This window comes from Condylostylus longicornis, unplaced genomic scaffold (genome assembly GCF_029603195.1).
Source record: "Condylostylus longicornis isolate FDR11 unplaced genomic scaffold, ASM2960319v2 ptg000004l, whole genome shotgun sequence".
Lineage (NCBI taxonomy): Eukaryota > Metazoa > Arthropoda > Insecta > Diptera > Dolichopodidae > Condylostylus > Condylostylus longicornis.
Window position 1 is genome coordinate 11,842,494 of NW_026577973.1, and position 16,470 is coordinate 11,858,963.

General features: G+C 22.7%; 1 protein-coding gene across 6 annotated transcripts in view; it reads right to left on the reverse strand.

Annotated features, from left to right (window-relative positions):
* LOC129613468 (uncharacterized) overlaps nucleotides 1–16,470 on the reverse strand; it is a 186,585-nt gene that overhangs the window by 32,134 nt on the left and 137,981 nt on the right. For 4 of the 6 annotated variants that reach the window (XM_055527554.1, XM_055527563.1, XM_055527571.1 and 1 more), the window contains one exon: nucleotides 2–214. The exons of the other annotated variants lie outside the window; for them this stretch is intronic. In XM_055527554.1, coding sequence (XP_055383529.1) covers nucleotides 2–214 — 213 coding nt within the window. The remainder of the gene's footprint in view (nucleotide 1; nucleotides 215–16,470) is intronic. 6 annotated transcript variants of the gene reach the window in all.

The following is a 16,470-nucleotide window of genomic DNA, read 5'->3' on the forward strand; positions in this document are numbered from 1 at the left end:
CTTTTATAATCATAGCCGTTGGTGCTACTGCCATCTACTTCCATTGATGCAGTATTGGTTCCTTGGAATGCAGTCAAATTGTATGGATATGTGACAGCCTTATGATGATGGAAGGAATGTGTACTGGTTGAAACTATAAGTGGAGTATCAATGAGTGCCAAACTTTCGTCATAGACTGTTTGATGGTAGGTATCATCCATTCCCATAACTCTGACTGTAATGATATTTTTTTTTTCGTTTAAAAATAACAAAAAAAAAAAAATTTAAACAAGAAAAAAAATTAATTTAATTGAAGAAAGAAAAAAAATAAAAAATAAATAAATAAAATAGTTTGGACCGAAAAAAAAAAAATTTTTTTCAACTCAATTAAATCTAAGTTAGAATGAAGAGGGATAAATAAAAATTTTTTCAATTGGTTAATGTCTTCAATAATATAAACTCATCCTAAAAATATGCAATTTTTTCATGAAAAGAAGACTGGAAAAATTTAATATTAACAGAGTAATTTCAAGAGATAAGATTGATATTTTCAGTTTAATATTAAATTTTTGCAGTAAAAAAAAAAAAAAAATTGAAAAGTTTTTGGATAATACAAAATTTTTTATATTATGATAAGAAAGTAAAAAAAAAGTAACCAAGTAAAAATTAAATAAAAATTTGTTAAAATTAATTCAGAGTAAATTTCCATATTTTCATTTAGAATTTTATTTTTGTCTGCATAAAAATCACATAAATTAATTGAATATTTTAAAATTAGTTACGATTTCGATGATATTTTGCTTAAAGATTAGAGTAAACAAGACTGGTACGCCTTTATTAATTTTATTTTTAATTTTAAGCATATTGTAATTAAATTTAATTTATTTCTAAAATTGCGTTAAATTTCTTATTTATTTATTCATTAGAATTGCTATGTTATATGTATTTGAATAGTTCCTAAATTTAATTTAATATTTTTCAATAAATTGTAATATAATTTCAAAACTAAAAGCCTAAATTAATTATACAATTATTTTTAATGATTAAAAATTAAATCAAACATTAAAATATAATAATTTTTGTTAACTGTAATATTTCTATATGTTATTTACTATTTTTAACAGCCTATGTATAATTAAAATTTTTCTTACAATTTTTTTTTTTAAATTTTAATTTAATTAAATAATTATTGTCAGTTAATTAAGAGTCGTTTTAAAAGTGATTTAAAGTGTTATACGATTAATATTAAATTTTTCACAAAAAACAGGTTATTTATTTGTAATTTGTAGTCATTATAATTGTGTATTAAGTATGTAAGTAGATAAATTGGAAAATAATTTTCAAAAAAAAAAACATATTTAAATTTTAATGAAGTTAATAATAAACAATTAAATTTTAAGAATACTCGCGTATTTTCTTGATATATGTAAATATTTAAAGTAATTTTTTTATTTAATAATAAAAAAAAAAGTAAACATAAAATTTACTTTAATATTCGAAAACATTCCAAGTAATTTCCCTATAAATTAAGGTAATTATTCAAATTACAAACATTGAAGAACACAGAGAAAAAAAAACGAAAATTAAATATATTACATTTCTTTCTTATCACAATATAATAAAAAATTGAAAATTACCAAATTGTAAGAAAACAAAAAAATAAAAGTAAAAAATAAAAAATTTTTTTCAACAGGAATTCACATAAAAATATATTTGTTATTGTTGTTGTTTTTTTTATCCTTTAAAGAGAAAATGGGGGAAAACAAAACCTAATTTAAAAACGCAAAATTATAACTCAAACCCCTTACACCCACAACACTTTTACACCTTTATTATTTGAGAAAATTAAAACGTTGTAATGTAAGCATTTTCTTTTTGTTTTTTTTTTGTATTTTTTTTAAGTATTTCTACATAATTTTATTTTAATTTTATATTATAAAAACATTAAATCTTATACGATATTGTCGTTTAAATATATAAAGTACATTATGTGTTTTTTTTTTTTTATTGTGTATATGTTCTTAATAAATAACTTTAAATCTTCAAATAAATAAATGATTGTAAATATATATATATATATATACAAAAATGTATACGTAATATGTACATTTTCCTTTTTTTATTACGAATATAAATTGTCCATTATCACTTCATTTCCACATCTTAGATATTAAAGAATGAAAATGGTTACAGTAAAATCTCGGAAAAGTGGATCCAAAATCGAGAATTAATGAAAATTGTAAGAATTTTTTTTAACAGAATATTACTGTACTTGTCAACATCCCATTTTACATTATACTTCCGAACATTGTCTCATTAGAAAGTAAAATATATCCCACATTTTAGAAAAAAAAAATTATTTGGAATTATTGATAAAAATTGTCTCCAAAATGAATCCAACCTCAGTATTATATGTATGGATATTGTAAGCATTATAATATGATTTTATAAGGCAAATCCATTTAAAAAACTTAGGATTTAAAATCTTTCAATCATTTTTTTTTAAAATTTATGTAATTAATTGCTATATTTACTACTTTTTTAAATTATTTTAAATATTATTTTCAATACTCCGATTTATTTATTTTTAAATAGAGTAATTGTTTTCAAAAGACTAATTGCAAAAACGATTTTGATATTGAAAATTTGTTTTCTAAAAAATGTGCCACTAACGTTTCCGGACATGACATTTTCGTATATATAATTATTGTTCGCCAATACTTAGATTATATTTTGTCAAATGTTTTGAAATTGAAAAAAAATCACAGGTGTGTTTTGTGTATTGTACTGCCTTTTATTGAAAAGTTTTTTCTACTCGAACTGGATTCGAAACAGTGATCTATCCTTGATTAGGTCATCCATCTGTTCTGCAGTTATGTGAAGAAATTTCCATTATAGTTGTTATTCTTATAAGAATTAATAATTTTTTTAAATAATTACACTTTTTATTAGTATTTAGTAAGAATCATTAAATTTAACGATTGAAATATGGACCAAATGCAAATTTTTGTATAAATAAGTTATCTTCTTCAATTTCTAGGTTTTAAGTTGTTAATTGGTATAACTACTTTTAATGGTGATTAATATGTAATTAAATTTAGAATCATATTTACTCTTATAATATAATTAAGTGCATTTTGATATTTATTTTTGAACAGTATTAAAATCTCAGTAAAGGATATAGAAATTTTTGAAAATCAACAAAAGCTTTCACATATTAAATTAATAGGTTTATAAAATCACCTATAACATCATAAATGGATTGGATTACTTTTGAATGTGGAAAGGATTTTTAGTTTCTTTCTTAGATTGTATACTGAGTGTGTATAGTTTCAAAATCGCGTTCATTTCATTTCCAAATTTCATAATTTGAACATAAAAATATTTCAAAAATTTCCACTTTTATGTAATTTTCAAATTTTAAGTTAAAAATTTTTGGATTTCATTGTTTCAATTACACATTCTATATATAAATATATTATATTATTTGTATATATGTATATGTTTTTGGTAATATAATTTTATGTAACCATATAACAAAAAACATAACATTAAATTTTATAATAAATTTTATCAGAAAATTGGGTGTAAAAGACACCAATGAAAAATAAATAAGAAAATACAATAGATATGTATATAAATTGAGACAGAGAAGTTGCAAGAAAAAAGTAAGAGGGAAAAAAGATGAAGAAAAGAAATCAAGAAAAGTGAAAAATTGTAACAATAAAAGAAAACATTAGGAAAAAAATTCTTTCGGAACCATTTAAAAACTTCTTAAATTGATTGTCGTGTCAGATGACAAACATTGATATTACCCAGTTATATGATATTTATTTTATTTCAAAAAAAAAAAAAATTAAAGTAAAATGGAAAATTTTCTTGTTTTTCTTCATAAAACGTGAAAAGGAAATCATGTACCTTTATCGTTTTTATGCGGTAATTCCAAAATATATAAACTTGAAAAGATACACTCTTTTTATAACAATTTTTCTTATTTCATTTCCACTGCCAATTTTCTCATTTTCTCTTCTTCATTTCTACTCAATTTTTTTTTCTTTTTAGATGTGGATCAAATTCAGTTTCTTTTAATTTTTTTTTTTCAAAAATCATTTTAAAATCATCCCATCAAATTAAAGACTCACATATTATAAAATGTTTGTATATAATGTTTTTCATTCATTTATTTCGAAATGTATGAGATAATTATATATACGTACATAAAGTATGAATGTAAGTAGAACATAGCTATCTTTATTATTATTTACGAGCTCTTAGTCAATGTGTTTGTATTTATGCTATTTTTTAATAGAAACCTTCTAAGAGAAATTTATTTAGGTAACATTTAGTTAAAAATTGAATTAAGAAAGTCTATATTGAAATTTGACTGCAATTAATTAAAATTTTTGTTTATCACAGACTGGTTCAAGAAAGTAAGAATTTACATATACTTATATATTAAAATCCCAAAAATAATTGATGTCACATAAACATTAAAATTTTAGATATTATGAATTGTATTACAGTTTTTTGAGTCGTTGCAATCCTATATACGTATATGCCTATTGGCAAACTAATAGTATATACAAAGCGGTCAATATGAAGTTAGTAATTCACCAATTTAATATAAAATTGTACAATTGAACAAGAGTTCTCTTTCATTGGGTAGCTTATTTTAAAAAGTTTGAGTTGTTTGGCCTATTTAATTTTTTGAAGTCAGAAATATAAGAAACCCTTCTGATAAAAAGGCTCACCTAATACACAAAAACATATTATGTTACAATTGCAAACCTTATTTATTGACTTAAGATATTAACAATTTTTTAATATTCTTTATTCTTAGCTCGTAGGAATATTTAAAGAAAAATGTTATAAGTAGATATCTAATTTCAAAGGACGATTCAAGTCAAATATTTCGAATGTTATTTGAAGAAATAAAATTGTAATAAAATGAAAAGGAAAATACAACCACTGAAAGAAGAAAAAAAAACAGTAAAATTCTACAGAAAATTTCGGTTCCAAAAAAAAAAAAAAACACTGTTTTATTATCTTTTTTTTTTAATTTATCTTATATGACAATTTTATAACCTTTCAATTAGATACTTGCACTCATACTTCAATGAATGAAAGAAAAAAAATATCTAGATGCACGTAATATGTGGGTAAAATACATGAACAAAAAATTTTAATTTAAATAAAATCTAAAATTTTAATTTTCAAAATTGAAAACTGTAAGATATTTTAATGGCAATTTAATTAAAATATTAAAAAATTTCAATGAACTATGTGTTTGAATAAGTTTGTAAGGTTGTGAATTAAGTGCTAATCAGAAAATTTAAATTTTATTCATTTTGGTTGCTCTATACAGTAGCAATAAGTCAAACATTGCGATTTCCTCTCACTGTTCATAATTAGAAAACTCATTAATATAAAATGTAAAAATTATAACAGTTAAAAGAGTCAGAGTTTCTGTAAACTCTATATAATTTCAGTATTACTACCATCTCACCCTTATAATATTAGTTTTAGTTTCAACTGCGTTCATTCTTTTAAGTTTTCAATACAATCAAATTGTTATACAAAGAATAGCCACATTGATTTTCTATATTATAAATAAAATATGTAAATATAAATACATACAAACATATGAAAATAGAAAAGCAAAATGAAGAAAAAATTTAATTATAATTGACAAAAGTCATAAAAAGTGTCTATTATAGTAGCAATTCAATTCAATTTTTACGCGATTAAGTAGAACATTTATAACACCATTCTCTCTCTCTCTCTCTCCAATATATTTAATGTTTTGTCTTCCTTTTAACGGTTATCAAAATATATTTAACTTATGTTTTCTCTCCATAATGTGTAATTCTTTATATAAGTATATATTATACAAGCAAATACATATTATATAGACAACGTGTATTTATGATAAAGAGGGAGGAACAAAAATTAGCAAAATTTACGAAAATAAAATCATACAGCCAATCTTCAAAGTTAAGTCATGAGGAAGCATTAAATTGGTATCATTAAAATGTATTTATATATTTACGATGTGTTTTATGTCATTATACACATACATATGTACGTATATCTACATATAACTACTAGCAGTATTATACCATATTATTAAGTGAGATAAGGTATAAGAGTATCTTATACGAATACACCTTTCATTTTGTACTTTAATGCGGATCTTCTCTCACTCAAATATCTCAGAGTATTTTTGATAAGAAATGTTAGGTAACAATAATAGGTTCGATACCAGTACTGTTGTTACTTGGGAAAAACGATTACAAGCAGTGAAATAAAAATAAGGCAAGGTTTTTAATAAAACTTACCAACTGTTTATATAAAACGTACTAGACAAAATTTGAAAATATTTTATCGTATATTTTATCTACTCAAATTTGAATTTGTTTAGTTGAATAATAATTTCATGAAACATTATCAGTAGTCATATGTTGTAGTGAAGACGGGCGTTACTTAATCAAAAGTACAAAGTTTTACTTGTTTTGCAATTTTCTATTCCATTGTAATACTAGTTGTATTCAAATTGCATGTATTATAAATAAATATTAAACTTTTCGATACCGTGGTTATACTCATACCCTTAGCGTGTCTAATGAATTTCTTAAATATGTTATTAACATCCATATGCAGATCATGGGTATAAAATCCTATATTATATACAAACAATATTTTTATCACATTAAAAGAGATTACATGTTTGGAAGCCACCCGGCCCCATTTAAATTTGGTGGGTCCTGTACATTTGAAAATGAAAAAGAAATGTTTATTTTGTATGTATACTCGTTGTTGTTTATGATTATTTCACCCCCAAAAAATTTCAATTCTCTTTCTATTTTGAAGTAAAAGAAAATCTCTGGGGCATTTCAGCAATTTGATGTGAAATACTTATAGAAAAATAAATATACGAACATTATATATGCATATAGGTATATATAACCATTTGCAAGGTGTAGGAAAAATAACAGTATTAAAAAAAACTTTTTATATAACAATCTACCCTTGAATAAACATTAATGAATATTTCGAAAAATTTGTTTTTACTGTATATACAATATTCGACTACATAAAATGACATTTACACATATGACTTTGAATTAGAGAAGTATAGGAAGGGGAGAAAGAGACAAATTTAGCTGCTTAAAAATTAAAAAAAAAAACATTTTCCTTTCTCGATTTTATCTAAGGCATAGAAATATAATGATTTTTTTTTAACTTTACTGATATCCTGCAAAACGCTGAGAAACTTTTTAATTTCTTGTCATTTCAATATTATGATGATAAGAGAATTAAAGCTATAATCTTAAGTGTAAGTGTATATGAAAGGATTACTCATGTTCGTGAGCAACTTAATCTTATCAAAAAGAATTAATTTTCAAATGATAGTTTTTGACTTGGTAATCTTTACACAATTTCATAAAGATTACGTAAATAAATTTGTTTAATAAATCTAATTTAATAAAATTAAGAAATTTTATGTTAGGAGCGTAATAGTGGAAAAATATCAAAATGTAAAGCATGCTAAAGGGGTATTGAAATATTACTTCCATATTACTGCATAAATTTTCAAGTGAGAAAACACGTATCGAATAACGCAATTTAAAAAAGCAAATTGTTTTCAATAAATAAATGTATGGGTATCCTCTACTTGAATAGGCAGCGTAACAAAGCGTTTATAAAATGAAATCTAGCCTTTTCGTTTTTAAATTTTTTAAGATTATGTGTATTATATTCATATAGTCTTATAATATAGCAGCTATACAATAAGTGAATTGATTGAGTGGGAAATCATCAGAAATTTAATAGTTTATATTGTGTTTATTATTTGAAAATACCTACTAGTTATATAAAGGGACCGTTTTTTAAATGAACTAGAGTTAAATACATACGTAAACTATTGCTAATATTGTTGCAAATGATGGGGCTAAGATTGGCTCTTTTTTGGGAATTAAAGAAATAATTTTAATAATGTTAGCCGAAAGTAAAGAACACCACAAGTAGATTGTTAGTTTATTAATTTTGAGTTTAAATATTTTAGAGATTTGAGATCAACATTGAGAGCTTTAAAATTCATACAAAATTGTTAATATCTGAAGAATTGTTATACGGAGATTCGTCTGTATACCCTAATTTTTAACATTTACAATAATGTTAAAAAGAAAATATTAAAATTAAGTTGCTAATTAATTATTTTTTTAAGAATTCAATTGCAATCTAACATTGCATAATTGTATAAGTTTGTAAAAAAAAACATACTATAGATATTTTTGATAAATTAAACCTAAATTTTTTTAAAATTAAAAAAAAAAACATGCTAAGAATTCATAATTTAACTATTTTAATTTTATGCTTTAAATTTGAATCTGTGAAAAATATCAAATACTACTCAAGTTGTAATTAATAAAAAAAAAATAGGAAAACTAGCTTTAGCATGCCAAATTATCTACAAAATTATTAAAAAATATAAAAGAAATAATACAGTTAGTATAGTAGTACTTACATAATCATAATAATTTTATACGAGTACCTATAGTTAAAAAAAAACTTTACGTTATTCGAAAGCTTTAAGCTAAATTTGACCAAAGTGAATATTTCCCATGAGAATTTAAAAACAAAAATGATTTTTGCTTATTTCATATACAATAATATTACAAATTTTTATTTATATACAAATACTGCACATATTGAATGGAATCTAGCTGGCATGAAGGTACACTGGCTTGGATGTACACTTGCTTTATACTAAGTACCTACATAATAATATAATTCTATTTATATCACATTATATAACATTTTTATGATTTATTTATGAAGAGTAACAGAGCAGTGCAACAGCTAAAATAACAACTTTAAGAACATAACAGTGGAGAATAATAATAAAGAGGAAAGTTTTTTTTTTTGTTCTGTAATTGCAAAGGTAAAGTTATCCCTTGTGTCCTATGATTGCATATAAAATGAATCATTATTATTATTTTCACTTGCTTTATTTTCTCTATACATTTTTTATTCTATGTATATAAAATGGAAGTTTCCTTTTTGTGTTTTTGGTAAGAAAAGAAATAAAGAAAAAAGAAAAAGAGTCGTGAAATTTTCCTTTTAAAAAGAATGAGCTTCTAACACAAAAACCAAAGTAAAATTCACTTATATAATAAAGGCATAGTTTTATGGATGTTTTTAAATATTATAAGAATTGTTGTGATGGCAGTAACAGCAAAAACTACAGACAATCATACGAATATACAATATATTTGTACATAGACAATGAATAACAGAGGAATGATGAGAATTTCAGGCAAGAATGCTCTCTAAAAATTATTTACATTTTCTGAAGGATTTTTATCGTTTTATTTTATTTTTCCATTTTATTATTTCTCTATGTTATGCCCCAATCAAGTAATTTATTCTTACTTGTGGGAATTTCTAAATTCGCCAAAATAAAAATAAAAAAAATACAAAATTAATTTTTTCTTTTTAGATTATTAAGGGCAGTTTTAAATGCAGTCTTTTCTCCTAAACTAAGAATATATGCAAGAGAAGTAAAAATCAAAAATGGGTAAGTCATAATTGAAAATTTTTTTATTCAAAAATAAAATTTTACAATTAATAAAGGTAACATTAATGGTATTAGCAACATAATGCAACAAGATCATACATATAAGTTAAATTATATTAGTTGGCTCTTGAATATAACAAGTACCTGTGTAGTAGCAAATTTCCGCAAGAGTACTGCGTAAGAAATTTTTTTTAGAAGAAACCGATCCCATTTACAACTAAGAATATTTCGCCTTTCAATTTTGCCTCTTCAATAAATAAAAGAATCCTTACCTAAAATACGTACTTAAAACAAACCTGTGAAAAAATTCCATTAGATAAGTGTATAGTGAATAGGAAATTTTATTCGCCAACACCAATTATTTACGAATCTCATTGAATAGCTCTTTTTGAGAAAAATTATAATTCTCTCTTTAGTCATTTTTTGAGAAAAAAAATTTTCTCTTAATTTAGCATTTTTGCTGTTTTCGAGATGTAACTATACTGCTTTTCATTCTTTCGTCTCACAAAAAACTGAAAATTTTTCTTATTCTTTCACCACTTTACTTTACTAAATGATTAAATTTTTAATGATTAAAATTTAAAAAAATTTAGTCCTTTTTCCGTTCATACCATAAAACTCCTGATTTTTTAATTCTCACGATCTGGCAACAGTGCTTCCAACTGGCATTGTTTTTTTTGTAAAGTGCTCTTGGTCTTTCTTTAAATTTTTAGAATGAGATTATTCCAACCACTTCTTTAAGATCCTTTTTCTCCTCTTATCACTTCTTAATTAAAAAAACTGACGACGTAACAAACTGACGGAAATTTTCGTAAATTTTATTATTTTAAGAAAAAAATTCAAAATTTTCGTTCTAGTAAATTGAAAAAAAGTAAAAGTCTATTGTAAAATATTCAACTATTTTTGTTGTCTATAAAATCTAAAAAAGAATAAAATAAAAAAGGAAGAAACTACATGCTCGTAGGTACAATGCAAACAAGAAAAAGATGAAAAAGAATAGGATGAAAATTACGAAAAAATATGCATTATGTAAAATTTTCATATAAAACGTTATTCCTGTTTTTTATCTTCTACCATCATAAAATTCAGTTCTTTTACACATGTATGTATGCATATATGTATATACACATGCTTAGGTATGAACAATCTATTATTATAGTAGCTTTATATTACATTGCAATTTTATTTCTTTCATCCACATGTACGCCGTCCAATAGGTATAAAAATTTAAGAATCTCATTAAAGATGAAAAAAAAACAAAATTTTTTTTTCAACAATTTTATTCTGAAGGTATACAAAGATTTTGTTAGAAACAAAATGTACGTACGTTTTTATAAGAGAGAACCGCCAAAATAATTTGAATTAGCAGAAACGAAACATCTAGGATCTTTTATGATTTTCTTTTGTAATTTTTACGTTTTTGTAGTAAAAATATTCCTTTTTATACTATTTTGCATCATTTATGAATGGTCCCATTATGTGCGGTTTGAGAAAAATCTTTACGGTATACTTACAAATTTTTGTTTAATAATAATGTTGATGTAAATATTGTAAACCATAGTGAGATGAGGAAAAGAGAAAAAAGATGGAAGAAAAGAAAACCGAAATATTTTAGATGGTTCTGTTTTATTCTTTTAAAATGAAAAAAAAAAAAAACTTTTGTTTAAATTTATAAAATCTATATATGGAGGAAACGGTTTGAATTAAGAAGGAAAGGACTAATAGAAAATCGCTTAAAAAATATTTTGTGTTTTCTTAAGTTTATGTTCTAAATTGTTATTTAATTTTTTATACTGCCGAAAGGAAAGGCATTAAAAGTATAGTTAATAAAGAATAATAATGACTAATTTATATGAGAAATAAAGCGGTGGTAATCTTTTATAAAATTTTGATTAAAGTTTAAATTATTAGGAATTGTTAAGACTTCCTATTAACGAGTACAAGAAATTTAAAAGAGATTTTAATAGATCCTTATGCTTTTCTAAAGCAGGATTTTAAATTATATGTTTTACATTAAATCAGAAGACGGATAAGGATGTATAATTTGCTTCAATAAAATATATAGAAACTTATTGATTTTAATTTTCGCTAAAATTAGGTAATAAATTGCAATTTATTATACACTTAGTTGCCCATTACAGAATTGGTGCGATATTTTAATTGAAAATGTTAAAGTAAAAGAACACACTTTTTATATTGAGAATTCAGAAATAAGTAGTTGTACTCGGATTATTGTCCCAATTTTTTTTATAATTTTAACAATTTTGCGATCAACTTAATTATTACTTTAGTTCAAATAATGACCACTATATGCATTTCTAGTAAAAATATTACAATCAGTTTTCTCAGTTTAGTAAAAATATTACAATTAGTTTTCTCATGTTCAAACGAAAGCTGCAGCTATCTCACATTCAATTTTTGAAAAAAAAAGATTTCATCTCTTTGTAATAAATTGTTAGAAAGAGATAAAAATGAAAAGACGACTTCATTGTTATCTGCTAAACACCTGCATAAAATATAAAAATAAGGTGTTGAATGTTTTTTCCAAACAATTTCTGCATTTTATGTACCTGTGTATAACTTTTTCTTTCTGTACATTACAAAATGAAGTTAAACATAGGTACATAAAAAAATAAGGGGAAAACGAAAATTTTTCCAGTTTTTGGGTACAACTATAAGGATTCTTTGTACATGTGCAAAAAAAGAAAAGGAGATACAAAAAATTTACCTTATTTTTTTTTTGTCTCATGGTTTGCAAATGGAAAAATTATATTAAGAAAAACTAATTTTGACTTCTCTCAATTTTTTTTTGTTACTATTTCAATTCAATAATTTATTTTTAATAGAATGAAAATTATTTTTTTCTTCATTGATCACGGATTCATTTAAAAAAAACTTGAACTGTAGTAAAATTTCCCTCCAAGTCAGAAAGAAAATATTTCTCAAAATTGTTTAATAGAATCTTAATTTTTAGTAATTCGTCAGCTAAGAGCAATTTTGATCTATACGACATATATTTGGATTCGAGAAAATCTCGTTTGAAGTTTAGAAACGTTTTATTTCAAAATAAAATTTTAAACACTTTATTTCGCGATGGAATTTCCTTAATTTTTGTCAATAAAGCTTTATTATGTAGTTTTAAGGGTATAACTTTAAGTTTCTATATTAATTCCATTTCGGCAAACGGGTATCGAGATAATGGCAAGTTAAGTAAAATAAATCCAATGCGATACTGATCCATATCCACTTTTTTGGCCCTAAATGTTCATTTTTCATGATGTGGATGAAAAAATTGCGCCAACGATTTTAGATAGGGATCAAAGTGCGTCTCAAATTGAATTATTAGTAGAGCATTCGCATGTCTATAAAACTAAATGAGATAGCGAAAAACTGATTGTGTACACTGAAAGATTATTCTCGAAAACCTATGAAAGTAATCTTAAGACAAAAATCACGAAAGTGGCGTATGGATCAAAATAGCACTCAGTTTATCTTTTTAAATATTGCAAACTCATATAACTTCGTTCCACTATAAATATCTGTAAGTGAAGCATTAAGTATTCAATACGAAGGTATTATACATTTTAGGGTTGGAAATTGAAAGATTTTGTTGCAATTGAAATTTCTAAACAAAAGTGACATAAAAATTTTATAAATAATCTTGGTTTAAATAACCACCCAATAAATTAATTGAATAACTTATTGTGAAAATATTTAATCAAGTGTTTACTTCTATTTTTATAGATTTTGTACAATTTTTACTTTTAATGCGGTAACACAGCAAAATAAAACCCATTCGGCTTACATTTCAAAAATTCATTTCTGAACTCAGTTAGAGTACCTTTATTATACTCTACATCTGGGAACTAATGCATATGGCATTAAATCCAATTCTTAATTACATTTTAATATTTTATTTTTGTTAAGAAAATGCTTACATTTTTCTTAAAAATTTTTACCCGGAATAAAAAAAAATGTAAAAAAAATAAAAATAATAAAATTGTGGTAAAATTTTTTGTTGCAATATAAAAGAAAAAATGATAAAAAAATAAGAAATAATTTGATGAATTTTGACATTATTCCAAAGAACTGAAAAGAATATTTTAATTTTGTTTTCTAATTTTTTTTTTTAATTCTAATTAATTTTATTTGATTTAAAATAAAGAAAGCATGGTAATTGTGCAACATAAAAAATTTCTAACACTTCATCTCTGTTTTGAGCGATTTAAAGTTTCGCCGCATTTGGTTTTCAATTTTAAATGTTTGAATAAAATTTTCTTTTTTATTAAAGCATCACTACTAATATTGGTTCCTTATTACACCATAATGTTAAAAATTAAAGAAATTATAGAAAATTATTTAGGTTATAATTAAATTAAAATTAGAATTTTCCTAGATTTTTAATGATTAAAACAAAAAACAAAAATTTATTCAATAAAATGAAAAGGTTGTCATTTTTTAAAAGAATATTTTATTAAGAAAAAATAAAAAAAATTCTGAAATTAAAATTTTTATTAGTGAAAATTTTAAAAATTTTTTGTATATGCGAAATTTTTTTTTCCTTTTTTTTTTTAATAATATTATTAGTTTGTGGTTCAACTTTTGATTGCTTACATTCGTCATATTAACCTCCAACAAACCACAAATATTTCACTTTAAAATTATTTAACACTTTACTTTAATCTTAATAAACTAATCTGTTATATTATAGAATAGATGTCATATTTCATTTAAAAAAAAAATCTCTAAATCATTTTTAGTGTTTATTATTTCTCTAACGTAATTATGAATTAAAATTTTTATTGTTATAAAGATATTATTATAATTTGTATAACTAAATCCCTAATTTTATAAAATAATTTTTTTGAACAAATATTACAATAGAAATATATATATATATAAGAATATATTTTATTTTATTTTATTTTATAATCGAAGTTAATTAATTAATGCATTAAAAATGGGTAATATTATTAGATGTTCTAAATATTGTTGGGTCATATATAAATATTATATAGCACAAAATAACGAAAAAAAAATATACACATACATAATATTTATAATAATATTAATAATATAATATCAAGGACAAAATTTTTTTTTAATAATAATAATTATAATATAAACGAAAATTAAATAAATTTTATATAGAGATTAGGGAACAATATTATAATTATAATTAAAAATGCACAAAAAAGTTTATACATATACATATATGAAAAATATAAACGAATAATAATAATATTGTAATACGAGTATAGAGTGTAACGTATACACATATATAAAATTATTACATATAGTTGCTTTTTATTGCATATACATAGATATTTATGCACATTAATAAAAATCAAAAAAATTCTTAAAATAAAAATCCAATTATTCTTGTAGAAACAAACAAATTAAATATATTGATAAAAAAAATAACAGTCAATATCGAACTTTGAGTTAGTCTATGGCCAAAAATTACACAGCTTTCACATTCAGCTTTGATTTTTTTATAAAGAAAAAAAATCAACTTTGAGCGTCATTATAATTTTCATAAATAATTTTGTAGAATAATATTACAAAATATAAGTATGTAAGTGAATTTGAAATTATTTATTCTATATATTATGAATTGTAGATCACAAAAAACTGCAGAAAAGGTAACCTGTAGGAAAAACTTCAGAAAAGGTAAATTTCTGTAAATTGCTATACAAACTTGGCCTGTAACTATTATAAATAAGAGAATAAAAAAGCAAGAAATGAATAACATCCCAATTGAATTCATAAAAAATATCCGTGTATGTGACCATTTAATGAAATTAAACAAAAATACAAAGGTATTATGCATGCATATCGTGAATATAATAAAATATTTTGGAAAGTTTAAAATTTAAGTCCTGTATACCTTAAAGAGCACGGTATACAATTGTCAGTTTTTCATTGTTCAAAAAATATTTTTATTGTTTAAGATATTTAGAACAAACATACAATAATACATTTACAATTATTACAAAAATAAGTGGATATTTTCATACTATTTGGCGAACACGTGCCGGATTCGACGTTTATTTAAGTAACTATATAGTATACTATGCTACGTAGCACAATTATGAGTATATAAAAAGTATTGAATATTTTAATGTTGATTGAGAGCATAAAAATCTCTAATGAATTCATTTTCTCAATTTGCTCAATCAGCGCTGTATACAAGCAAAAATTTTATTAGATTCAAACTTATGTTTGCTCTTATTTTCAAAAAACTATTCTTTTTTTTTTTATATTTTAAAAATAATTGTAGAAGAAAATCCGTAATATTTAAATTTTATATTAAATTTTAAACACACATTAAATTTTAAAACTCTAGTACAACAATTTGATAATCGAATACTCTTAGTAGTCTTTATATTTAACGTGTATATCATAATTTATAGTAGTGAGAGTCAGAATTAAAAGAGAAATTTGTATTTATGTACATACATATAGCTATAGACTTTTAAAGATCACTATATAACAAATATTATTAAACTTAGAAATGGGAGCTTTGTTAACAGTTTTTTTTTTTAAATCAAATTAATATTTTTCGTAAAAATTAAAATTAATTAAAATTATAATTAAAGAAAATATTCATTAATCAGCTAACACATATAATAACTGTATATAATATATTATTTTTATATTTATTTACATAATAATGTATAATATTAAAATATTGACATAAAAATGAAACTTTTTTGTACAAATTTAATTTGCTTTTCAAAATGAGTTCTTGTTTTTCTTTATAATTGAAAAAAGTAAATATTATTTGCAAGTAACTGTTCGTGACCAAGTTTTGTAGAGGTTTGATAACATTTTGTCTAACTAACATCCAAAAACAAAATATAAAATTATTTTAGTAAACTAGAAAACATTCATTTATAGAAAATTTT